The sequence below is a fragment of the Felis catus genome, chromosome A1 (genome assembly GCF_018350175.1).
Source record: "Felis catus isolate Fca126 chromosome A1, F.catus_Fca126_mat1.0, whole genome shotgun sequence".
Classification (NCBI taxonomy): Eukaryota; Metazoa; Chordata; class Mammalia; order Carnivora; family Felidae; genus Felis; species Felis catus.
The window spans coordinates 123644007-123671921 of NC_058368.1; the positions used below are offsets into that span (position 1 = coordinate 123644007).

Here is a 27915-nt window from a genome sequence, read left to right on the forward strand (position 1 = left end):
ATAATACCCTCTAGGTCCATCCATGTTGTTGCACGTGACAAGATTTCTTTCTTTTTTATGCCTGTGTGTGTAAAACACACCTTTATCCATTCATCTGTTAATGGGCAGTTAGATTGCTTTCATATCTTGCCTGTTGTATTTGTATATAATGCTGCAGTAAACATAGGGGTACATATATCTTTTCAAATTAGTGTTTTCATTTTTTTAGGGGTGATAACCAGAAGTGGAATTAATGGATCATATGATATTTCTGTTGCTAATTTTTTGATGAGCTGCCTGTTTTCCATAGTGGCTGTACCTATTTACATTCTCACCAACAGTTCACAAGGGGTCCCTTTTCTCCGCATCCTCACCAGCAGTTAATTTCTTATCTTTGTGATACTAGTCGTTCTAACAGGTGTATGGTGGTATCTCATTGTGGCTTGGATTCTCATTTCCCTGATGATTAGTGATACTGAGCATCTTTTCATGTGTGTGTCAGCTATCTGAATGTCTTCTTTGGAAGAATATCTATTCAGGTCCTCTGTCTAATTTTAATCAGATCTTGTGTGTGTGTTTGGTTGTATGAGTTCTTTAATTTTTTTTTTTTTTTTTGGATATTAACCTCTTAGTGGATATATCATTTGCAAATATTATCTTTTTCCTTCAAGTAGGTTGCCTTTTCATGTTGTGGATGGTTTCCTTTGCTGTGCAAAAGTTTTTTAGTTTGATGTAGACTCTGTTGTGTATTTCTGCTTGTGTTGCCCTTGCCTGAGGAGACCAGTCCAAAAAGACATATTGCTAAGGCAATATTTTCTTTGTTTTCTTTTAGGAGTATTATGGTTTTGGGTCTTATTTACATTTAGTTCTTTAATCCATTTTGAGTTTATTTTTTTCATATGGTATAGGAAAGTGGTCCAGTTTAGTTCTTTTGCATGTGGCTGTCTAGTTTTGTCAGTACCATTTATTGCAGAGACTGTCTTTTCCACATTGTACATTCTTACCTCATTTTTCTTAGGTTAATTGACCATATAATGAGTTGGTTGGTTTCTTTCTTTTTCTGTCTTTCTTTCTTCCTTTCTTCCTTTCTTTCTTTCTTCCTTTCTTCCTCCTTTCCTTTTCCTTCCTTCCTTCCTTCCTTCCTTCCTTCCTTCCTTCCTTCCTTCCTTCCTTCTGGGTTTATTTCTGGGCTCTCTTTTCTGTTCCATTGATCTGTTTTGGTGCCAGTACCATACTGTTTTGATTACTGTAACTTTGTAGTATAGTTTGAAATCTGGAATTGTGTTGAGTCTCAGCTTTGTTATCTTTCTCAGGATTACTTCGGTTGTTGGGCTTGTTGGGTTTTTGTGATTCTACACAAATTTTAGGATTGTGTGTTTTAGTTCTTTGAAAAATACTGTTGGTGTTTTGATAAGGATTGCATTCAGTCTGTAGATTTTTTGAGTGGTATGGCCATTTTAACAGTAGTAATTTTTCCAGTCCCTGAGTATGGGCTATCTTTTCCTTTTTTTGTGTCATCTTCAATTTCTTTCATTATTATCTTACAGTTTTCAAAGCACAGGACTTTCACCTCCTTGGGTAACTTTATTCCTAGGTATTTTATTCTTTTTGATGCAGTTGTAAATGGGATTATTTTCTTAATGTCTCTTTCTTACAGCTTGTTATTAATGTAGAGAAACATAACAGATAATTGTATATTTATCCTGCAATTCCACTAAATTTGTTTATTCTAACAATTTTTGGTGTTGTCTTTATGGTTTTCTGTATGTAATACCATGTCATTTGCAAACAGTGACAATGTTACTTCTTTCTTACCAATTTGGATGCCTTTTATTTTTCATGTCTGATTGCGGTGACTAGGATTTTCAGTACCGTGTTGAATAAAAATGGCAACAGTAGTCATCCTTGCCTTCTTCTTAATCTTAGAGGATAAGTTTTCAGCTTTTTACCATTGAGAATGGTATTAGCTGTGGGTTTGTTATGTGTCCCATATTTTGTTGGGGTATGTTCCATCTGTACCTGTTTTGTGGAGAGTTTTTATCATGAACAGATGTTGAATTTTATTACAAGCTTTTCCTTTATGTGTGGAAATCATATGATTTTTATCTTTCCTTTTGTAAATGTGGTGTATCCTGTTGATTGATTTGTGGATATTGAACCATCCTTGCATCCCTGGAATAAATCCCACCTGAGCATGGTGAATGATACTTTAAATGTATTGTTGAAGTCAGTCTTTGTATTTGTGTTTTTTTTCCAGTTTTTCTTTCTAATGGAATTTTAGTTTCATACCATTGTGGTTGAAAAATATGCTTGATATAATTTCAGGCTTAAATTCATTGAGACTTGTTTTGTGGCCTCACATGTAATCTGTCCTGGAAAGTGTTCCATGTGCACTTGAAAATTATGTGTATTCTTCTGTCTTGTGGATGGAAAGTTTTGTATGTATCTGTTTGTTTTATGCTGTCTAATGTGTTCTTCAGAGCGACTGTTTTCCTTACTGATTTTCTATCTGGGTGATCAGTCCATTGATGTAAATGTTCATGTCCCCTACTCTTACATTATTACTGTCAATTTCTCCCAATGTGTTTCTGAATATTTGCTTTGTAAGTTTAAGTGCTTCTCTGTTGGATGCATAGAAATTTACAATTGTCACATCCTCTTGTTGGATTAATCTCATTATTATATAATGTCTCTCTTTATCTCCTATTACACTTCCTGTTTTAAAATCTGTTTTGTCTTAGTGTTGCTACCCAGCTTTTTTCCCCCACTTACATTTGCATGGAATGTCTTTTACCATCTCTTCACTTTTTAGTCTGTTTGTGTCTTTATGTCTGAAGGGAGTCTCTTGTAGGCAACACGTAGATGAATCTTGTTTTTTTATCCTTTCAGTCAGTGTTTGTATCTTTTGTTTGAAGCGTTTATTCCATTTTTATTTTATTTTATTTTATTTTATTTTAGTCACTGAGAGTAATTTTATTTATTCATTTCTTTTGTTTTAATTAGTGAGGCCCAGCTATAATTGTTGAGACCATGCTGGCGGGCAAGATACCAATTCTAGCTGCTGCTCACTAGTTATATTGGCAGTAGTCACTTTGGGTGGACACAGGTTCTAGCTGAGGCTGCCTGGTGGGTATGGTATGGCATGAGCCACTTTGGGGGGAATTCCTGCCAGGGCAGGTGGGTTGGATGATCCACAGGGGAACACCAGAGCAGGTTGAGCAGTGCTAGAAGGTAAATGGAGAGTGTCAAAACTGGCTTCTGCAAGCATCAGGCCAGCTAGGCTACAGGAGGGGAAGAAAAATGGCACCTGGTAAGACTTTATTTCTCGAGAAAATTCCTACACTTCCAGCCCTTTTGGCACACACCCTAAAATTACTTAGTAGATCTCCTTCACTTAATAACTTGTATGTTTTTCAAACTGCTGCCTTTCTGTTGGGTCTCAAACTGAATGAATACACTGGCACTTTAGGAGTGGATTCTAAGTTTCCTCTAGCCCTCCGACTCTCCCAGAGTGAAGTTTCCTTGATTTTCAAAGCCAGATGTTATAAGGGGGCTTTTCTTCCTGATGCACATCCCAGGGCAGGGGTGCCTGATGTGGGATTTGATCCTTTCACTCCTCAGGTGGAACTGTGTGCTTGTGATATCGCTCCTGTTTGTGGGTCACCATGCTGACAGAGTTGGTTCCCAACTGTGTCCCTGCCCCCTTCTACTCTTCTCAGTATGGCCTTTTTTCTTTATCCTCATTGTGGAAGAGCTGTTATACGTCTTTGGTCCCTTTTCAGAATGAGCTGCACTGTAGTTAAGGTCTTGGTGTGTCCATAGGAGGAGGTGAGCTCAGGATCCTCTTGTTCTGCCATCTTCCCAAGCTCCTCAGTTTACCTGTGGTTTCAATTAATTGCAAAACATTCAGTTTGCCATATGAGATACCTGTATTTCTTGAATATCTCACCCCCCCTTTTAATAATTAGGACAAAATTACTGCAGGTAAAACCTCAATATTAAGATTCCAAGCATGTATTTGAAGACAGATATACTGGAATTTTGTTATTTTAAAGCATTACTTTAAGTATGTGGTGTATTCCTAGGAATTTTAAGAAATGTCTTTGTGATGATATATGATATAATAACCTTTGATTTATCGAAATTAAAATCTGCCATTGCAGCATCAGAGGATGCTGCTTTGGATCATTTCAAATGAGAGTGAAATTTGGAATTGGCAGTATTGAAGGATATTATTCATTATTAAATGTTTTAGAGTGATAATTAAAAGTATAATTACTTCCGAATCCTACCTAACATTTGGTTTCAATTCAATCTTATAATTTCATTGCTCAAACTTCAGCCCTATTATAACTTGTATGATTTTTTTTCCATAATGTGTATTTTACAGTTGACTGCTTAACTGTAAATGAGAGTAAAACTCCCACAATTTAGCTGATAGTCACTGTATTCAAAAGGACCTTTGAAGTTATTGCAGCTTGGAATGGCAAGCATGTGGCACACATGCCAACATTCTTTTTCTCTCCTGGCAGACATCGATGAAAAGTCATGGCATTCTTTCACACTGAAGGCTTTGACTCTTCAAGATAATGATCTAATGACTAATTTCATTGGAGTTAGTATTTTAAGGAAAACGTACTTGTTGTCTATCTTGCCTCTGGCCCAGATTTTATTTAGCTTAGTCTCTGTGCCCATTTTACTTAAAGATATTGAGAAGCTTTGTACTACATAATGATCATGATTTGTCTCATTTTAATGGTTTGTGCAGAGTAGATGCCACTGGATCCTAGGCAACCTGCGTCTTTCCTTCTATAACATTTTTTAAACTGAGGTATAATTGAAGTATAATTTTTTTTTAAAGGTTAATTTTGAGAGAGCATGAGAGTGAGCGGGGGAGGGGAAGAGAGAATCCCAAGCAGGCTCTACACCGACAGGGGGGCTCAGTCTCTAGAACATGAAATCATGTCCTGAGCCAAAATCAAGAACCTCACTGAATGAGTCACCCAATGCATAACATTTTTTAAAATTTTTATTTATTTTTAAGAGATGATGAGTGGGGGAGGAGCAGAGAGAGAGGAAGAGAGAATCCCAAGCAGGCTCTGTGCTGTCAATCCAGAGTCTGACATGGGGCTTACACTTAAAAACCATGAGATTATGACCTGAGCTGATACAAGAGTCAGATGCTTAACCGTCTGAGCCACCAAGACACCCCAGCATATAACATTTTTTCAGTTTATTTCCAGGAATTAAGTGGGGATGTATTAGTATAAGTTATATATATAGTCTCTGATTTCAAGGGGTTTACAGCTTAATGGGGGGAACATTTTGTGCTCAAGTTAGTGAACATCAAAAATGTATCCTCCAACTGGAGTAGAGTGTGTTTGGTGGGGGGAAGTCAATAAAGGTTTTATAAAAGAAGTATTAAGAAAATGAACTGACTTGGGGCTCCTGGGTGGCTCAGTCAGTTAAGTGTCCAACTTAGGCTCACGTCATGATCTCACGGTTCATGGGTTTGAGCTCCACATTGGGCTCTGTGCTGACAGCTAAGAGCCTGGAGTCTGCTTTGGATTTTGTGTCTACCTTTCTCTCTGCCCCTCCCTTGCTCATGCTCGTGTGCTCGCTCGCTCGCTCCCTCTCTCTCTCTCAAAACTAAATAGACATTTTAAAAAATATTAAAAAAAAAAAAGAAAACTGACTTGTAAGGATCTTTTCAGACAAGAATTGCATTTCCAGCTGAGAAAGGAACATACACAGAGCATGAAACATGCCTTTTTAAAAAGAACTCTGAGTTCTATTGAATGATCAAACTAGTAAAACAGAGAGAAGGACTATACCTTAAGACATAGTGTATGTATATAATATTGTTCACTTCTGTAAATTAATATTTTGAATAGGAATCCTGGACACAGGATTCATAGACAATTTATAAGGAAATTTCATCTCTCAACTCTACTTACTGTGAAGACTACTCTGGATAGGTTTAAACCAGATTTCCTTTGCATGAAATATGAGTAGGAAGTGGCATTTCCATAGTCATTTTTCTTTCTTTTAACTTGGAGTGTGTATGATACACAATTAAGCTTTTTAAATGCTTCTTGGATTGCTGCAAGCTTTTGGTTAATTTCCAGAGTTCTTGAAGGAAAATTAGATCAAGGCACACATTTAGTTTTTATAAATCTAAAATTTAATAAAACATATTGGTTTAAATAACTGGGCCTGGACTTGATTAAAATGTAGTTAGTTCAAAAAATATCTTTTCTGGGGGTGCCCAGGTGGCTCAGTTGGTTAAACCTTCAACTTCGGCTCAGATCATGATCTCATGGCTTGTGAGTTTGAATCCCACATTGGGCTCTTTGCTGACAGCGTGAAACCTGGAGCCTGCTTCAGATTCTGTGTGTGTGTGTGTGTCTCTCTCTCTCTGCCCCTCCCCTGCTCATGCTCTGTCTCTTTCTCCTTCAAAAAAATAAATAAACACTAAAAAAAACTACATGTATCTTTTCTGGATGAAAAATTCAAAAATTATATTTTAGCTAATGTCCTTGATTTGAAGAAATGAGATCATCTGAAACTTATTTAGGTTGTATTCACTTAAACTTACTGACTTCTGATGTTAGCTACCTTATCATTTGCTTATCTTTTTCCTTTTTTAAAATTTTAATTAGTTAATATACAGTGCAGTGTTGGTTTCAAAAGTAGAATTCAGTTATTCATCATTTCCATACAACACCCAGTGCTTATCACAAGTGCCCTACTTAATACTCATCACCCAGTCTTGCCCATCTCACACCCACCTCCGTCAACTCTCATTTTATCCTCTATCATTAAAGAGTCTCTTGTGATTTGTGTCCCTTTCTTCTCTTTCCTCCAGCTTTCCCATATGTTCATCTGTTTTGTGTCTTAAATTCCACACATGAGTGAACTCATTATATCTTTCTCTGATACATTTATTTCTCTTAGCATAGTACATTCTACCCCCATCCATGTCATTGCAGATGGCAAGATTTTATTCTTTTTGATGGCTGAGTGATATTCTATTGCATATGTATACCACATTTTCTTTATCCAATCATCAGTGAGCATTTGGACTCCCTCCATAGTCTGGCTATTATTGATAATGTTGCTATAAACATTGGGTGCATGTTCCCCTTCAAATCTGTATTTTTGTGTCCTTTGGGTAAATGCCTAATAGTGCAATTGCTGGATTGTAGAGTAGTTTTTTTTTTAGTTTTTTGAGGAACCTCCAAAACACTGTTCTCCAGAGTAGCTGCACCAGTTTACATACCCACCAGCAGTGCAAGGGGATTCCCGTTTCAACGCATGCTGGCCAACACCTGTTGTTTCTTGTGTTGTTAATGTTAGCCATTCTCACAGGTTTGAGGTGGTATCTCATCATAGTTTTGATTTGTATTTCCCTGATGATGAGTGACGTTGAGCATCTTTTCATGTGTCTGTAAGCCACCTGGATGTCTTCCTGGATGTTGTTGTTTTCTGACATTTTGAATAATGTACATACATGTCAGTGTTCTCTTATGATTCAGACACTGCATCTGTTATTTGCAAGGGTCACAAATTGCTGGTTCAGTAACCAGTTCAGCCCTCATAAATGTCTTATTTAAACATGAAATTGACAACTTGAAAATAAAAATAATTATATTAAAATATTATAATCAAGTGAAAGCAGCCCCAAATCCATACTGAGGTAGATAGGTAAGTAGGTAGGTAGGTAGGTAGGTAGGTAAAATATAGAAGGAACGAATATGTTAGAAAAGTCACCATTAGGCAACTACCAAATAACTAATCCATGGATCCTATAACTAGTGAGTTGAAAGTTTAAATGAGGAATGGGATATTTACAAAGTAATGAATATCCCTATAAATTTCTTATTAATTGTAAAGGGAAAAGTAGTAAGTTTACATTAGAGAATGCCAGAGATAACCACTTGAATCAAGTCATAAAAATTAATATCACTAGTAATGTTGACCAGTGGACAGGAAGAACAAAAAACATCATTTCTGCCAAAAATTCATATCCTGAATTTCATGATTCATAATAATGAGACAAACCCAAATTCAGAGGCATTCATAAAATAATTAGTGTATTCAAAAATGTCAGTGTCCTGAGCAGCACACACACACACACACAAAAGAGAAACTGTTCCAGATTAAAGTAAAATAAAGAATTACCACAAGTAAACATAATTTATCATCCTAATTTGGATACGTAGAGTGGTGGGAGAGAACAAGTGTGGTATAAAAGGCACATTTTAGGAGGCAATTGGAGAAGTAGATGGAATATTAATATGCATTATAGATTAGATAATAATTGTTTCAACATTAAATTTTCCTCTTTTAATACTTGTACTATGGATGTGGTATATGTGTGGGAAGAGAGAATGATAAAGCAAATGGGGCAAATGTGAATATTTGGTGAATCTGAATAAAGGTTTATGGGAACTCTTTGTTCTAGTAACTTTTCTAAAAATTTGAAATTATATAAAAATGTCAATTCCATAAAAACAAAGTAGGCAGGATTCTAGATTTAAAAAGGCTAAAGAGATCTGACAACTAAATGCAAGAAATGATCCTTGGCTGGATCTTAGATCCAAAAGTGGTGGTAGTATCAGGGTACCTGGGTGGCTCAGTCAAGTTAAGTGTCCAACTCACTTTTGGCTCAGGTCATGATCTCTTGGTTTCATGAGTTCGAGCACTGTATCAGGCTCCATGCTAATCCTGCCAACTCTGCTTGTGATTTATTCTTTCTCTCTCTCTCTCTCTCTCTCTCTCTCTCCCTGTCAAAAAAATAAACTTAAAAAAAAAAATAAAGCTGGTGGTAGTATCTATAAATGGCATTAGTGAGTCATTTGGGGAAATTTGAATATGAACTGTATATTAGATTATATTATTAAATTTTTATGGTATAATGAGGTAATTCTTAGAAGATACATGATCAAGTATTTGCTGGTGAGGTGAAGTGGCATGTTATCTGCAAATTAATTTTAAATGGTTAAAATAGGAAAAAGGAAGGCAGAAAGAAAAACACTCCCCCACCAAAATCCCAGAGTCTTAACTAGAAAGAGGAAAAGCACAATATGGCAAGCTATTAACAGTTGGAAAGATCTAGTTGAGAAAATACAGTGGATAGTTTGTTGTATTATTATTTTAGTCACTTTTGAATAAGAAGTTGTAGTTGTGTGCTTTAAACAATACATACTTTCTCCATTTTTTCTTTCTTTTCTCTTTGGTATTTGAATATGATCTCTGTTCTTTTAGCTTTTACACTAAATAACATTTTTTAAAGGTGCTTATTAACTATTTTAAAACACTTTACATGCATTATTTCATTTAATTCTCACAACAGTTTAATGAGATAGATATAATTTCATCTTCATTTTTAAAATGGGAAGAATGAAGCCTAAAAAATTTGGACTTCCTCAGGGTCTCAAAACTAGCAGAAAACTGAATCAAAACCCAGGCAGTCTTGACTCTAGAAACTCTGCTCAACTGCTCTACCATTTTATTCAATAAAACACTATGAATATATTTGTTAACCAGCAAGCCAATGGCAGCTGTTTTTTTTAGTAGCGATCAGAGTAAGGTAGCCATTGAGAATAATACACTGATAAATTTGGACCTTTAAAAGTGTTAACTTCTCAGTGTACAGACAACCTCTAAGTCAGTGTCCTTAAAGGAAGCAAAATGGTATACTTCATGGTGAGGACAAGGTATTCTTGTCGGGAGAGAACATGAAAGAAAGTTTGAAGATAGGTGATTCTTGAATATTATGTCTAATGGAGTATACTGTTTTCTGTGGTTGAAATACTTTTTTCATCTCTTCATTAAAACCTATCTAGAGCTTACATGAATCCTACTCACCCATAAACAGGAGTCTTTCCTTCCTGTGTAGTGCTGTTATATTTTTAAGATATTCAAAAAGTGCCAATAATGAGTACATGCAAATAAATAAAGCATGGATTCTGTGTTGAGGGAATAACTAATTTTTAGGTACCATTTATTTACCTGTTATTTAGAAGTTTGAATTAGGTTTTACTTTTGAAATACAGTTTCTGGTAAGATATGTGCTTCTATTGTGATTATTACCTACTTAATCATATGTGTTACAAATTGTAAATACAGCTTCGTTTTAAGGATTCAAGCTAAATTTGGGAAATGACAGAGTTTGAAAATGTGCAGTTTTAATTGTAGCATTCTGTAACTTTTTCTTGGTAGGTTGTTCCAGTTTTGGTGCACCTCCTGTCTGCTATCAGCAGTGTTAGGCTTTATATTCCTAAAGACCTTCGGCCAGTGGATAATAGACAGAGTGTTTTAAAGTCAATACAGGTACACGTATTAGTTTTATAAATTTAAATAAAAATTTTATGTAAAGATAAATAGAATTTATAACAAGACAGCTTAAATGCTTTAAAATATATTTCTTTCTTTAAAAAAAAAAAAAAAAAAAAAAAAACTATGAACACTGCCAGTAGTGGAAGTTCGTGATTTTTGTATAGATTGTCCATTCCTTGAATATACCAAAAGTGAGAAGTAAGGGAGAACCCAAAAAGGAAAACATAGCTACTGTTTTATGCAAAATGTTTTGCTTTATTTGTTGGGTAAAAATAACTAGACTGCATTAAAAAATTTTATGTATAAAAATCATGTGCCAGGACTTTTAACCATTTTTTAGTTTTATTTTCAATAAGAAAAATTATGACATTCTAGAAATCTATTTTCCAGTAGGGGAAGAAAATGGAATTTTGTTAGTTATTTGGTCAGCAAACATTTGGATTATCATTTACTGGTCAGCAAAGGCTCTGTACTTGAATTTGAGAAAACAAAGATAAACAGGATGCTTTCATTGTAGAGCAGGAACATTCAAGCTGTGGTCCTAGGCAGGCTTTCTGAATTGAATAATTGTCTTGACAGTTTTATAGACTTTTTATGTGGATAAACTGTTTGTTGTTGTTGTTTTATCCCTAACTCACCAAATTCTATTTTATCTTTAAGGCCTATCCCAAGACCTTGAAAGTCTCCCCAGGGCAGTACCAGCCTACAGTGAGCTGTCCCTTCTCTGAACTCAGATGCTCATTATATTTAACAGTTAAATCATGTTAAAAAAAAAAAAAAAAAAAAAAAAAAAAAAAAAAAGACCCCAAAACACAAAATTAATGACAGGAATCTGGACCCTTTAAAAAACTTCTGTCTTTTGACTCAGTAGTACCCCACTCCCCTAGGAATCAGCCCCAAGGAAATAATATGAAAACTGAAAACTATTTACACCTGGGTTGTTTAATATAGGATTATTTATGACAGTGAAAGGTTACAACAACCTAAATGTATAATAATGTGTTTAGCAATAAGTTGTACCACACTTAGAACTATTCAGCTCTAAATACTAAAATTATTAATAAATTTAACACATCCCTGTATCGGTATATCATGGTATGATTCAAAAGGAGGTTTCAAAACCAAATGCAACGGAAAAGTGCAATCCAGTTTAAGTGCATTTTTCAATGTGTTTGTGCACAGAAATACATAGAAGGAAATATTTAGTCTTAAATAATTTTGTCTATAAATTTTTTGTTTCAGGAAGTTCAGAAACGTTTTCCTGATGGTGTTCCCTTATTAGATCCTATTGATGATATGGGCATTCAAGATCAAGGGCTGAAAAAAGTCATCCAGAAAGTAGAGGCTTTTGAACATAGAATGTATTCTCATCCACTTCACAATGATCCAAATTTGGAAACAGTGTATACTCTTTGTGAAAAAAAAGCACAGGTATGGCAGAAACTTAGTTTGTATCATAAAATTCTGTATATTTTACTAAATAGATGATTATGTGTTTTCTATTTTCTTTTCCTATTGGTTTCATCAGCTAACACAGGGAAATATCTCCTTATCTTTTGAGGAGACCATCACCTCTTACCAGCAAGACAAGATGAAGATCATTTTGTTATAATGTGGTATTTGATGGTTTTTCTTAAGTTTTTTTAAATGTAATATAATTCATGTATAGTAATATTTACCCTTTTAAGGCATACATTTCAGTGGTTTCTAGTATATTTACAGATAACTGCAACCATACCACTGTCACAATTCCAGAGCATTTCCATCATCCCCAAAAGAAACCTTATACTAATTAGCAGGCAATTCTATTTCTCCCATCTTACAGCCCCTAGCAACTACAAATCTCCTTTCTGCCTCTGTCAATTTGCCTATCCTGGAGATTTCATATAAGTAAAATCCTACAGTATGTGGCCTTTTGTGTCTGCTTTCTCCACTTAGCATAACGTCTTCAAGGTTCATCCATGTGGTAGCCATGAATTAGTACTTTATTCCTTTTTATGGCTGAAAAATATTCAATTATATGCATATACCACGTTTTGTTTAACAGTTCAACAGATGATAGACATTTGGGGTTTTTCCACTTTTTGGCTGTTTTGAGTAACCCTGCTACCAACTTTTATGTACGAGTTTTGTGTGAAGATATTTTCATTTCTCCTGCGTGGAATTAGGTAGAATTGCTGGGTCATAATAGTAAGTCTAGGCTTAACCTTTTGAGAAACCGCCGACTTTTTCCCCAAGTGGCTATACCACTTCACATGTATGTAAATGTACATACATACATTTACAGCAATTTATGAAAGCTGTTATTTCTCTGTGTTCTCACCAACACTTGTTATTGTCTGTGTTTTTGATTATAGCCTTCCTAGTGGTATGTAATAGCTCAGCTTTTAGGGTAATTAGCTGTAGTCTCTAACCAGAAAAGCTAGTTAATTTACAGATAATTAATTTAGGATGACCTAAAAGAGCATAAGAGTGTGATAAGTACTCAGAGGCATATAAAGCTTACCAGTTAGAAGACAGCCCCCTATTAAAGATTTTTTTCCTCAATAAATTTTACTGAAATGTACTTTGGGTATACTGAGTTAAATAAAATATTATTAGAATTAATTTCACTTTTTAAAATGTGGTTACTGGAGAATTTGCTTTTTCAGACAGTGCTACAAGAACATACTTGTACTGCCTCACAGATACATTATTCATTGTGAACAATGAATTTAGGAAAAGCTTTTTGAAGTGAAGACATTCCTTTCCACTGTATACTTCTCTTCAACTAGAATCTTTTGTACTCTAGAAATGTTCCATCCGCCTTCAAACTTACAGCTCCTTGCTGTTAAGCCTTTTCAGCTTTTAATCGCATGCCACTTTTATCACATTAGTCTTCCTGTTACACAAACTATTATTTTAAACTCTTTAGGATCAGGCATTTCATTTTAGCTTTCTTGTACTCTCCTCTATCCCAAGTGATCTCTTTATAAAATAGATACCTAGTATTTATTGAACAAGTGTGTGAGTGGAAACTTCTTGGCTTAACAGAGTAGTATGTTTAGTTCACAGTTTTACAACACTCTTTCTAGCTTTCTTTGAACTAACATAATGGGGCCCTGGGCTGCGGTGGAGCACAGCAGCTGTGTTCTTGGTGGACGTGTAGTGTACCATGCTCTGATCCACCATGAAGGTACTGCTCAAGATGAGGAAACTGAGAAACCAAAAGCGTTAGTAACTTCTACAAGGATACCCATGATCCTGGCATGTTCATCTCTCCCTGGGACCATTGCATCAGCTCCCTACCTTCTTAAATTTACTTTCTCTGTTTCCACCAGAGAGTCACCCTTAGCAATTCCACAACACAAAAACAAAGAGACTTGAGCTTGGTTGAATAATGACTGGAAAACGTCCACAAAGAAAATGGTGCGAAGCCACAGAGAGTGGTGTTACTTGAGCGACTCTGACATAAAGGAAAAAGGCCTTAGTGTCTGGCTAAGGGACTGACTAAATAATCTTGTTGTGAAAACTCAACAGTACGTGGAAAAATGGTCACACAAGAGCATTAAATGTAAAAAGTTGGATCTGAAATTGATGTGGACTATGATTATAATTTAGCAAAAATAAAAACATATACCAAAAAGACAAAAAGGGAAACCTTAAGTGGTTGTTTGGGCAATGAGATTATAGCAGTGTTTTTTCCTTCCTGTTTTTTGCTCCCTAATTGTCTGTAATGTGCTTCTATAACATTTTATAATGAAAGAAAACTACAAAGAGTTAACAATTTAGGCAAGGAAAAAAAAGTCTTTTTATGGCCTCCTACTGACGGAAGGATAAATTTCACATCCCTTAACCCTGCCTAAGAAGATAAAAATCTGATCCCTCAGCTGTCATCATTTTAAGTGCTCACACCGGACCAAGTTTTCCTGCTTCTAGGAATTGAGACTCCAAGGTGAGGTAGTACAAGTATGTTCTTGTAGCATTGTCTGAAAAAGCAAATTGTCCAGTAACCACATTTTAAAAAGTGAAATTAATTCTAATAATATTTTATTTAACTCAGTATATCCAAAGTACATTTCAGTAAAATGTATTGAGGAAAAAAATCTTTAATAGGGGACTGTCTTCTACTAACTGGTAAGCTTTATATGCCTCTGAGTACTTATCAGTCTTCTCTTTTAGGTCATCCTAAAGAGGACATCCTCTTTCAAAGACACTGTAGAAAACAACTTTTTTTAATATAATAGACCTGATGAGTTATGCTAGTATAGCTATGCTAGTTATGCAGAAAATTGTCTAGCATAGAAAGCATTCTTTTTATCCTCATAGCATTATGACAACACATTTGTTCATAACAGTGTAGATAACCATTAAGAGATTGGATTCTCAAGGCTGGCAGAGTGGTTTTGAATGCCATCTTTATTAATCACTAGCTCTGTGATTTTGACCAAATTACTTAGTAATCTCTGTCTCAGATTTTTATCTTTGTAAAATTCATTTTTTTTTTTTAATTTTTTTTTTCAACTTTTTTTATTTTATTTTTGGGACAGAGAGAGACAGAGCATGAACGGGGGAGGGGCAGAGAGAGAGGGAGACACAGAATCGGAAACAGGCTCCAGGCTCCGAGCCATCAGCCCAGAGCCCGACGCGGGGCTCGAACTCACGGACCGCGAGATCGTGACCTGGCTGAAGTCGGACGCTTAACCGACTGCGCCACCCAGGCGCCCCTAAAATTCATATTTAATATTAGTTACCTACCCTATATATTGCTATAAGAATTAAATGAAGTAATGTAGCAGCACCTGGGTGGCTCAGTCAGTTAAGTGTCCAACTCTTGATTTCAGCTCAGATCATGATCTCATGGTTTGTGGGATCGAACCCTCCATGAGGCTCTGTGCTGACAGTGCAGAGCCTGCTTGAGATTCTCTCTCTCCCTCTCTCTCTGCCCCTCCTCCACTTGGCGCTCACTCTCTCTCTCAAATAAACATTTTTAAAAAAATAAAAATTCGGGGCACCTGGGTGGCTCAGTCAGTTAAGCTTCCAACTTCAGCTCAGGTCATGATCTCTCTCGGTCTAGGAGTTCAAGCCCTGCGTCAGGTTCTGTGCTGACAGCTCAGAGCCTGGAGCCTGCTTCATATTCTGTGTCTCCCTCTCTCTGCCCCTCACCTCAAAATAATAAATAAACATTAAAAATTTTTAAAAATAAATAATGTAAAGCACTGAAAATAGGGTACATAGTTAGCTGTCAGTAAATATCCATTACTGACCACTGTTTTGCCTTTATCATTTCTGCTCCTCAACTGAGTCTTAATAAATCGCCAAAATTCCAGAATCTTTGAATTTTAACTTCTATTCCCTAAAATTTCCTTTTTGCCAGTCTTTTTCTGAACTTGAAGCCCTAACCTTGGAATCCAGTGTTGTCTTGTTCTTGTACTATGATATTCTTGTCACAGTTTGAAAGTATGTAATATTTACTGATAAATAGAATTTTAAAACTCATCCACTCTGAAGGATGACCTAAAAATACATTTTCCTTTTAAAATATAGAATAAAGACCTGTTCTCTTTGCTAAAGCCATTTCCAGCTTTGGCAGTTTTATGATAGAATTAGAAGGCAAAGAGAAAGGAACACCTTTCAGGACACATCATGGGGGAAATATTAGTAGCCAAGAAATAAGATTCATATATCTCCTCTTTGCTCTTCTCTAAGCTACCCCCTCATTTTCTAAGGATGAAAAGCTGGAGCTGATGCTGCTTTAGAAGCATGATTAATGGTCAAATCTTATCTTGGGAAAGCCTATTCTAATTTACCACTGACTTTTTCTACCTCCAGCAGGTTACCTTATCTAGCTGCTGGCTGTCCAACTCTCCTTCTAGACTTTCCTCCTTGCTCTTTATTTAAGCAAGAATCATACTCTGTTCCCCAACTTCTTAAACTTTATCAACTCCTATATCTCCCTAAGTTGCCTTACATTTTTCAAATGGATGTTTTATATTTCCATATTTTTAACATTTCTACAAGTATTTAATAACTACAGATGTATTATTTCCTGTTTTCTAATATCCTAGGTAAGTATCTAAGAAGTTCCAGGTATCCTTGTAAGGTATCATTATGAAAGATTTTTTATTTCATTACATGAGTAAATTTCATTTTACTTTGTTTACTTTATTGAACTTTCTTTATACTTTCATATGCCTTAGATTGCAATAGATATTAAATCTGCAAAGCGAGAACTAAAGAAAGCAAGAACTGTCCTACAAATGGATGAGCTCAAATGCCGCAAACGTGTTTTAAGGAGGTTGGGATTTGCTACTTCTTCTGATGTCATAGAGATGAAAGGACGAGTGGCTTGTGAGATAAGCAGGTAAAACCTGGTTGTTCTAGAAAACTGATTTTAAAATGAGATAGTGTGTGTTTTTTTTTTTTATGGGCACTTTTTTTTGTTGTTTTTAATGTTTATTTTTGAGAGAGAGAGAGAGAGAGACAGAGTGCGAGTGGGGGAGGATCAGAGAGAGAGGGAGACACGGAATCCGAAGCAGGCTCCAGGCTCCAAGCTGTCAGCATAGAGCCCGTCTCGGGGCTCAAACCCACAAAATGTGAGATAATGACCTGAGCTGAAGTTGGACTCTTAACCGACTGAGCCACCCAGGCACCTTAAATGGGCACTTTTTTTTTTTAAGTTCATTTATTTATTTTGAGAGAGAGAGGGAGGGAGAAATCTTAAGCAGGCTCTGTGCTGGCAAAGCATGCAGAGCCTGACATGGGGCTCAAACTCACAAGTTGTGAGATTGTGACCTGAGCCGAAACCAAGAGTCGGATACATTAACCAACTGAACAACCCAGGCGCCCCAGTAAATGCAGTTTTTGATGATGAAATTGAGAAATTAGAAAAGAATTAAATTAGAGAAATTAGAAAAAGAATTTTAAAAATCTCATGGGGTGCCTGGGTGGCTCAGTCAGTTAAGTGTCCAATTATTGATTTCGACGCAGGTCATGATCTCATGGTTCCACACTGATAGTGTGGAGCCTGCTTGGGATTCTCTTTCTCCCTCTTTCCTGTCCCTCCCCTGCTCATGCTCGCTCGCTCGTTCTCTCTCTCTCTCTCTCACTCTAAATAAATAAACATTAAAAAATTTTCTTCCACCTACTAATTAAAAAAATTTTTTTTAATGTTTATTTTTGAGAGACAGAGCAGGAGCAGAGAGAGAGGGAGGCAGAGAATCCCAAGCAGGCTCCAGGCCCAAGCTTTCAGCACAAAGCCTGACTTGCGGCTTGAACGCACGAACTGTGAGATCATGACCTGAGCTGAAGTCACTCAACTAACTCAGCCACCCAGGCGCCCCTCATTCCACTATTTGATACAAATGCAACTGGCATATTGATGTAATCCTTTTTTTCTTTTTGTTAATGCATTCTGGATTTTTACATAATTCTAATCTTAGTTTATACACAGTTTTGTGTACTGAATTCTTACTTACAATTATGGACATATTCCCACCTTAAACTTTAGTGTAATAACCATTTGCTTTTTATATATATTAAAGTTGTTATTAAAGTTTGGGGCTAACAATTAGGGAATTACAGCAAAGCATATTATAGGCCACAGCATAAAACTGGATATAAGATATTATCTATCTTGGTGATCTTTTACCATATTACAAATGACCTTAAAACTAAATGACTTGAAACTATAGCAGTCATTTCATTGTCTCTGGTGGTTTCTGTGTGTCAGAAACTCAGGAAGGGCCTATTGAACGGTTCTGGTTCAAGGTCTCTATGTGATTTCCATTAGCCTGAAGATACATCTTGTTTTGTCCATGGTTTAACAACCATTATTCTCAATGAGTTCATAAAAAATGTTTTTGAAACAGTTACTTGTATATTCACCGTGGCTCTAATGGATGGAGCTGGAGAATTATAGGCCTTGTATATGCTTTCAGACATTTCTGGGGCGGGCCTATTCATACTACTCTTATTGATCATTTAGTTCGGATGTTAAGAACTGGTGTCTACAGGAGCCAGCCAGGAGGAGACTGTGGTAAACCAGAACAATTCTTGGCCACCAAAAGGGGGCAGCAACAACCCAGCCCCAAATAGTTGTTATTACGGAATAATGTGTTATCAGATTTTTCAATTTAGAAAAGCCAAAAATCCAGATTTTTAGGTGAAATGAAATCCCTTTTTTTTTTAAGTGTTCACAAGCTAATTCAGAATTTTTTAGTCACTGTCTGGGCCAAATATATCATTTGTTCAAGTTAGATATGGCATGTCAGCATCTAGTTTTCCTTAAACCTACTTTCCTACTTTGTCATTAAAGAATTGTAGGCACCTTAAGGTTAATAATTTACCCAGGAATAAAGCTTCACCGCAACACTGATCTACTAATTCATATGCCAAAAATAATGTTATTGGAATTATTTCTTTGTAATATTATATAGAATCTAACAACATAGAAATTAATTTCTCTTAAGTATCTATAGCTGGATTTAGTCTTGGGAGAATGGTATTGGTTATATTCTAAAACAGACTAGGTAGAGAGATAGAAGTAACACTATCACATATGAAAGTATGTTACCTTTCCCCCTGTATTTGCTTCTCCCTCTGGTTTCTGTCTTGCTGAATAAGACCCAGCCTCTGAAGAGAAAACTTGGGAGTCATTCTAGATTACTCTTCCTTCTCTCTCTCTTCCCATCTTCCTGTTTCCTCCACATCTGTGCCCCTTTAACTGTTCCCACTGACTACTAGTGGGCCTTCATTATTTCTTGCTAGGGTACTACAGAAGCCCTCATTTTTGTTGCTTCCTATCTTGAGTGTCTATAACCCATCCTTTATACTGCTTTCAGAGTATTCTTTCCAAAGCACAAATCCTATCATGTCAATCTTTTGATAAAAGCCTGTCAGTTATTCCCTAATGCTTTTAGAATAAATTCCATAATTTAGTGTTGTTGCCCTTCCTCTGTAGCCATATCCCACGTATTTCTTTCTCTTAGCATGACCTTTTCCCTCGCTCCCACCTCAAATCCTGCTCATTCCTGCATATTTTTCCTAGATGTTATGAAACTTGCTATGAATGTCTCCAGTCTTATATTGAGTTTCTCAATTTTCTTTTTACATAATTGCCTATATAACCTGTTAGATCACTCTCCTATGATCTAGTAATCTTTCCTGTCTGCTTTTGTAGGGTGTATATAGTTAACATGTAGTTCCTTAAGTTGTCTTGCCTTATTTGTACTGTCCTCTTTGTTTGACTTAACTCTCCTTTTACCATCAGAAGGCCAAATTTAGTTTTTAACTTTATTTTTGAATAGTTAAAATTATTTATAAAGATTGATAATTAGAGACTTTATCCTTTTTTAGAAGTCAAAGTAAAGTTTGTTTTTTTAAATAGAGTTGAATACCCAGCGTGTCTGGATGGCTCAGTCATTAAGCATCCCCCTTTTGCTCAGGTCACCACATCAGGCCCTGTGCTGACAGCTTAGACTGGAGCCTGCCTAAGACTCTGTGTCTCCCTCTATGTCTTATCCTCCCCTGCTTGCCCTCTGTCTCACTCTCTCTGAGAAATGAATAAACATTAAAAAAAATTTTTTTTTAATAAAAATAGAGTTAACACCCTCATGATTACTGTTTTATAAATGTAAGAGACTTTATGGAACCTTGATTACAGAATTCTAGAAACACTGTCTTTGTAGTCTTTTGTAGCTTCCATTGAACACAGTTAAAAATTTATAATTTTTTGTTTTCTACCCATGATGGCAAGGAGAAAAAAAAGAAAGATATTTTCCAATTATTAGACAAATCATAAGACACAGTGATGATAGTGAAATCATATAAGCAAAATCTTAAGACTATAGGTAAATTCTCAAACTGAAGAATCAATAAGGGAATAATAGATCTCTAAGGACAGAAAGAAAAAGTTACGATTCCTATTTTACTTTTCTTTCGGTTCAAGAAGGAGTTATGTAATGTTTTGTGCTAAGAACTTGGATCATCCCATTCTACTAGAAGGATTTATAACTGTCTTTCATCTTTTATGATTTGCTTGCTAAATTGTGTTTGATACGGTTTTTAAATGGTCAAATACTGAAAACAGTGGTAAATATAAGGAAATTATCAAGAAAAAGTTGGAGAGAGAAAAAAAAATTGGTTGGATTGATTATTCTAATCTTTTTTTTTTTTTTTTAAACTGTTATTTATTTGGAGAGAGGGAGACACAGAATCCAAAGCAGGCTCCAGGCTCCAAGCTGTCAGCACAGAGCCCAACACGGACCATGAGATCCTGACCTGAGCTGAAGTTGGACATTTACCTGATGAGCCACTCAGGCACCCCGATTATTCTAATCTGTATAATATAAACCTGAATATGAAAATGTTGTACAATAATTACGCAGCAAAGAGGATGGCTTTCCTCTCTTCAACAGAACTACAAGTTGTCAAAATTTTTAAAAATAGTGTATTTTCATGATTCAAAAGAGGAACCAAAAATAATAAGCTAGAACCTTTAAAGGAGATGTATTTAAAATCTGCTGTCAGTAGTATATTTTGATAATATTAAGTGCAGGAAAAAAACCAGACGTGATGATGAGCTAGTACCTCTTGGGGATGTATTTGAAATTTGGAATTGCGGGGCACCTGGGTGGCTCAGTTGGTTAAGTGGCTGACTTCGGCTCAGGTCATGATCTCACTGTCCATGAGTTTGAGCCCCATGTCGGGCTCTGTGCTGACAGCTCAGAGCCTGGAGCCTGTTTCAGATTCTATGTCTCCCTCTCTCTGACCCTCTCCCATTCATGGTCTGTCTCTCTCTGTCTCAAAAACAAACATTAAAAAAAAAAAAAATTTAGAATTGCGTATACTACATGGATATAGTCCAGATTTGTGGATGATAGTTGATGAACAGCAATTTGTAGCATTTAAAGACCATTGCCCATCTGGGTTATACACATTCTCAACATTGGGAGACTGTGGAATAAAATGTGTGGCTACTATGGGTACATTTTAATTAAGATTTCTAATGAAGTTGTTTTTCATTATCCTTTTTGTTATAAATTATTTGTTAAATAACTTAAAAACAATTAAATGGAACCCTGGACCCAGAGGAAAAATGGTGATGACACTTTTTCCTGGTATGCTGAGAGTTAAGAAATAAAATTATTTCAGTAAATGTTTGCATTTTGGTGTTTGCTAGAATGTTATTTTTACATGAAATTCCCATTTTACATTTATTAGTGATGTGTTGATAAATATAAAGACCTGCCATTTTCTTAAATAAATCCTTGTCATCCTCGTTGATTACTCATCATGGTCAAATAATAGGCTTTATTTAAAAACTTGTTACATTTTGGGGCACCTGGCTCAGTTGGTTAAGCCTCTGACTCTAGATACTGGCTCTGGGCATGAGCTCATGGTTCATGAAATTGAGCCCTGTGTCAGGCTCTGGGCTGATAGCTCGGAGCCTGCTTGGGATTCTCTCCCTCTCTCTCTCTCTCTGCCTCTCCCTCTCTCTCTGCCTCTCCCTCTCTCTCTCTCTCTGCCTCTCCCTCTCTCCCTCTCCCCCTCTCCCCCTCTCCCCCTCTCCCCCTCTCCCCATCTCCCCCTCTCCCTCTCCCCCTCTCCCCATCTCCCCCTCTCCCTCTCCCCTTCTCTCCCTCTCTCTCTCAAATATTTTAAGAAAACAACTTGTTACATTTTAACATGTATGTTAACATATGTGTGTTTTTATGTTATGACATTTGAAATTTATTCTCTTTTTTGTGGTGATCTAGTGCTGATGAACTCCTTCTAACTGAGATGATGTTTAATGGCCTTTTCAATGACCTGTCTGCAGAACAGGCAACGGCACTACTAAGCTGCTTCGTGTTTCAAGAGAATGTGAGTTAATAGATTTAATATACCTTATTTATTAATTCATATATCCTGTAACTTAGTGGTTATGGATATTTTTAATTATGAAACTATTTCCTGTTTACATGTGGGCAATGTTAATTAGAAATCAACACTACTTGTGGAGCCTGGGTGCCTGGGTCCGCTAAGCGTCCAACTTCAGCTCAGGTCATGCTGTCACAGTTTGTGTCTTTGAGCCCTGAATCAGGCTCTCTGCTGTCAGCGCAGAGCCCATTTCAGATCCTCTGTCCCCCTCTCTCTCTCTCTTTGCCCCTCCATTGCTCATTCTCTTTCCCTCTCTTTCAAAAATAAACATTAAAAGGAAAAAAAAGAATTTAATTAAAAAAAAAATTGCTACTCCAACACAAATATAGTAAGAGAAGTAGTAAATAATTAAATATGATTATCAGAAAGGAGAGTGAAATAGGATTTTATTTCTAGATAGTCATTAATCACATTCCAAGTTTTAAATTTGTTCTGTAACACTCAGTGCATTATTTGAAGTCTGGTCTAGTCAGATAGTCCTGGAAAGAAAGACGAATGAATGAAAATAAAGGGAGGCAAAAGAGTGAAAATGAAAGGGGAGGTTAAATTAATATCTCTCCTTCCAGTAATGGAGAACAACTTTGAAATAGCTGATCCTCCTAGAGGCTAAAATCTTCATAGGCAATGTTTGAGGTGGTGGCTCTAGGATTCTGATTGCTGGTTTAGCAAGAGCTCCCTTTCAGCAGCTCTTAAAAATCAAAAACAAGTGCTAGATGGCATACCACAAGAACATGAACTAGTCTTGTACTTTATTCCAAAAGCCGATATGATTTGGGTTTTGGTTTTGTTTTAATTTTTTTTATGTTTATTTTTGAGAGAGAGAGTGAGATAGAGACAGAGACAGAGTGCAAGCGGGGGAGGGGCAGAGAGAAAGGGAGACACAGAATCCAAAGCAGCCAACAGGCTTTGAGCTGTCAGCACAGAGCCCGACGCTGGGCTTGAACCTGTGAACCACGAGATCATGACCTGAGCTGAAGTTGGACGCTTAACTGACTGAGCCACCCAGGCGCCAACCTCCCCCCTCCCCGTATGATTTGTTTTAAAAAGTAAAATGCATGTTTTACATTTCAAACTTTATTCATGGTGGATGAAGTGGACAAAATAAGACAAAGACATTTGCCTCCTAAGAATAATTTAATATTGATATCTAAATTTTTAGAAGACCTTTTACTATATACATTTAGTGCAACTTTCAAGTAAACTGTAGAAGACAATTTTTTTTTCCCTTCTGCCATTGATCTGTTAATTATTTCCTTGTTATGCAGATCAAATACATTACTTATTGACTTAAGTAGGTGCTTTTCTCTCAGCTCCCTAATTATTGATGAGAATTACAGCTGATACGGCAATGATTACAAATAGGACAAAAATCCAGAAACAGTTTATCTCCTCTGAGAGTGTCCAGTATTCACCTGTGAAGTAATTTGCATATGAGGAACACATTACTTTACAAAATATTATGTTTTACTCTCTTTTTACATTACATTAATTTCAAAGACAATTGTTAAAAGTATTTGTCAAATTCTCTTTGAAAAGACCTAAGTTAGGACCTGGATTGCTGCCCTTCTGCCTGTGTCCAACTTTGTCTTAGAGCTGATATTTTGCACTTGCTTTTTTTTTTTCTAATGTGGCACTATAAAAGTACTGTTTTCTGAGAGCCCAAGTATGTTTCCTCTTCAAAGGAGTTGGGCTTAAACTAAACCATAATTCTTAATTTGGGGAGAAGATGTCACTATATGTGGTTAATTAAGATTTGTTCAGTGAAACCACACTGTATTATATGTAGTATCAGTTGTTGTGGTGGTGCCTTTCAATATGAAAATGAAAAATTATGCTAAAAGTCACATAGAATTGTTATAAATATGAACAAGTCTGCTTAATATGCTCACTTTTTAGAAATGTGTTCTAAAACTGTGTCCCTACATTTTTTATATTAAAAGTAATTTAAAGACTAAATACAATCTTTATAATATAAATATCAACCGACTCTAAATATGTATTAAGCATCCCCTGTATGCAGTGCCCAGACCTAGGCATTAAGGTGCAGCAGTAATTTTTGCTTTCCTGATACTTATATGCTAGTAGATGAAGGTAAAGAAGAAAAAAAATACACACAGATTATGTCAAATGGTGATGAAGGTTTTGGAGGAAAGTGAAGCAGAGGAGGCAGACAGAAATCATGGGGATAGGATTACTCTTTTAAACAAGGTGATTAGTAAAGGCCTCACCAGTGGAGTGAAATTTGAATTGAGACTTCAAAGAGAGGTGAAGGAATAAATTGTGCATATATTTTATGGGAGAGCATTGGTGAAATGACACTTAGCTTGCTTATGTCAGGACCAGTGCCTTCTATTTATAATGACCAGAGTGGAAATGATCAATAACTGTTAATCAGTCATGAATGGACACAATATCAAAGATGGTAAGCAGTGTTGAGTTCACTATTAAACTGACATGTTGAGTTCTTTTTGGCCATTTTGTTTTCTCATCATTCATCTTTTTTTTCTTTTTAAGTTTATTTATTTATTTTGAGAGAGAGAGAGAGAGAGAGAACATGCAAGCAGGTAAGGAGCAGAGAGAATCCCAATTAGGCTCCATTCTTTCAGCGCTGAGTCAGAAGTGGGGCTCAATCCCATGAACCATGAGATCATGACCTGAGCCAGAACCAAGAGTCAGATGTTTAACTGACTGAACCAACCAGGTGCCCCTTCATTCATCATTATTTTTTTTATAAATTTATTTAATTTTTGAGAGGGGGAGAGAGAGAATCTCAAGCAGGCTCCACACCGCCAGTGCCAAGCCTGATGCAGGGGTTTTAACTCGCAAACCATGAGATATGACCTAAGCCAAAGTCGGACGCTTATCCAATTGAGCCACTCAGGCACCCCATTCATCATTTTTTTATTTGGACAGGAATAATATATACAATCTAGTTTATGATTTATCACTTAATACATATGACATGCAAAACAAAACCAGTGCTATGTAAATACTGGTGCTTAAAGTAAAGGCATAGCTATTACAAGAGCTTTTTTAAAAAATTTACATATAATTTAAATCCAGGGTAGATATATACATATGTCACACATACATATATACCATTCTTATAATGATTTTATTTTTGTTGTGGCTGCCTTTATCACATTTTGTTCACAAATAATGTCTTTATTGTAATCACAAGTTTATAGGTTTTCAGGATCTGACCTTTTATTTCTCTCTGACAGGGTAGAAAACCAACACACAGAATTCAAACCACTTGTCTAAGTTCATTTGCCCAGTTGGTAATAGGCCTGAAAACTCCTATTATCCTAACTGAAAACAAGTGATGAACTTTTCATCAGTGGGAAGGCAATCTTAAGAACACTACAACTCAGGGGCGCCTGGGTGGCGCAGTCGGTTAAGCGTCCGACTTCAGCCAGGTCACGATCTCGCGGTCCGTGAGTTCGAGCCCCGCGTCAGGCTCTGGGCTGATGGCTCATAGCCTGGAGCCTGTTTCCGATTCTGTGTCTCCCTATCTCTGCCCCTCCCGCGTTCATGCTCTGTCTCTCTCTGTCCCAAAAATAAATAAACGTTGAAAAAAAAAAAATTAAAAAAAAAAAAAAAGAACACTACAACTCAGACTAAACTTTTAACTATCCCATACTTTGTTAGAGAGCTAGAAATACCTGGGTAAAATAAAAATTGAGGGCACTACTTAATGTTCTTTACCCCAAATTTTCGGTTTCCAGACTAAGAGTTTCCTGGGAACCAAAACTATTTCAAAATCTGACTATGATAAAATAGCTTATAATAATTTTGATGTAACTAAACTACTTTGCATGTTTATAATATTTGCTCTCCCTCTATTCCATTTGTGGCCACAGAAAATAATAAATTTAGCAGTATAATATTTTCCTCTGAAATAGAATAACTTTATAATTTAGGAGGAAAGGTTGCTTATGTCAACTAAGGTGATTAAAAATTCTAAGTGCTAATAACTAAGTTCTTATAATTTGATATTGATGGATATCCTGAAAACTCTGTTTTCTTTGTTATAGCAGGAAGTATATACTGCATTTTAAACTTGGGTTTTATCCTTTTCTTTTATAGTCAAGTGAGATGCCCAAATTAACTGAGCAGTTAGCAGGACCACTTCGTCAAATGCAGGTAGAAATTTTTTGAACTACGTATTTTATGAATAGAATATGTAAAATAAACATTTTTCATAGTCTTAGTATTTATCATTCCAGAGACCACTTCTTTCAGGATTAAATATGTTACTTGATGTTAGTCTTGTCATTTAATGCTATTAAATGCTATTAAATTCTCCCCCACCAGTGTAATAAATTTTATTGAGTTGCTGTGAGTGCAGATTTAACATGGAATAATGTATCACATAGGCTGTATCAGCAACTCCGTGCCTGCACTGTTTTCCTCAGTGTTAAGAACTGCTTCTTGATGGACTAGGATTTAGTTAGCTTAATTTTTGTGTATTGTTTTCCATTCTAGTTTACAACAAAGTTTTAAAATATGTTTTATCCTCAGAAATTAATTATCCCCGGGTCCTCAAAGGCACAGTAGCTTATCGTAATTGTGTGTTTTATTTTCTGGGGATAAACTGTTTTATCTACCTTTTCAACATTGGAAAGACAGGGAAAGATGAACTATATGACACTGCAAAAGAGGAGGAGTCAATTATAACAAAGTCTCTTCGGTGGAACATTTAACATCCCTTGTTACTAAGAAATTTAAACTTCCAGAACCAGGGAAGTTTATATAGTACTCGGTGGTTTTTGACCTTTTATATTACCCTGGAGGAAGGAATGGATCTAAATTTCTCTTTGTGGGGAAAAAATAAAATTAAGATTTATATTTTTTAAAGCATTGTTGGGGAAAAGCATTTTTTTGCCATAGGATTTGTGCTTTTCTAAATCTGTTTTGTTATTGATGTCTTTGGGGTTTTGGGGTTGTTCATAAAATACTTAGAGATTAGTTAAATGCTACTCTTGAATAATTTTAGTGAAGAGTTTCTGGTTGTTTTTTTTTTTTTTTTAAAGGTGTAACTGGGTGAAAAACACACTCATCTATTTTTCTTAATTCAGTGTAATGGAGAAATTTTATTACTTGACACTTAGCAGTGGAAAAGGAACTATAGCTACTTAGAAGCACAGAATATCCAAATTGTGGGCATATTAACCTAGGAAGAAAAAGGGAACTTGTAGAATTCTGGCTTTGGAAATCTAAAGAAAGAAAGTATATGGGAGGTCAGAAGTAAGAAATACTAAGTAAATCTTCTATCTTCAAAGGAATGTGCTAAAAGAATTGCAAAAGTTTCAGCAGAAGCCAAATTGGAAATTGATGAGGAAACTTATCTAAGCTCATTCAAACCTCACTTAATGGATGTAGTGTATACCTGGGCAACGGGAGCAACATTTGCTCATATCTGCAAGATGACAGATGTCTTTGAAGGTATGTTTAAATCCTATATGCATACATTTCTTTCCTTTTTTTTTTTTTAATATTTATTTGAGAGAGAGAGAGAGAGCACAAGCATGGGAGGGGCACAGATAGAGGACAGAGAATCTGAAGGGGGTTCTGTCTGACAGGAAAGGGCCCAACGCAGGGCTCAAACTCACAAACCATGAGATTATGACCTGAGCAGAAGTCAGATGCTTAACCAACTGAGCCACCCAGCTGCCCCTACATACATTC

At 36.0% G+C, this 27915-nt stretch overlaps 1 protein-coding gene across 3 annotated transcripts in view; it reads left to right on the forward strand.

The window, feature by feature from the left end:
* The window catches only part of MTREX (Mtr4 exosome RNA helicase), a 107676-nt gene that overhangs the window by 70981 nt on the left and 8780 nt on the right, over positions 1-27915 (forward strand). For 2 of the 3 annotated variants that reach the window (XM_003980964.6, XM_045060724.1), the window contains exons 20-25: positions 10207-10317; positions 11566-11754; positions 16503-16666; positions 22062-22167; positions 26314-26370; positions 27510-27672. In XM_003980964.6, coding sequence (XP_003981013.2) covers positions 10207-10317; positions 11566-11754; positions 16503-16666; positions 22062-22167; positions 26314-26370; positions 27510-27672 — 790 coding nt within the window. The remainder of the gene's footprint in view (positions 1-10206; positions 10318-11565; positions 11755-16502; positions 16667-22061; positions 22168-26313; positions 26371-27509; positions 27673-27915) is intronic. The other variant, XM_045060726.1, reaches the window with a different exon arrangement.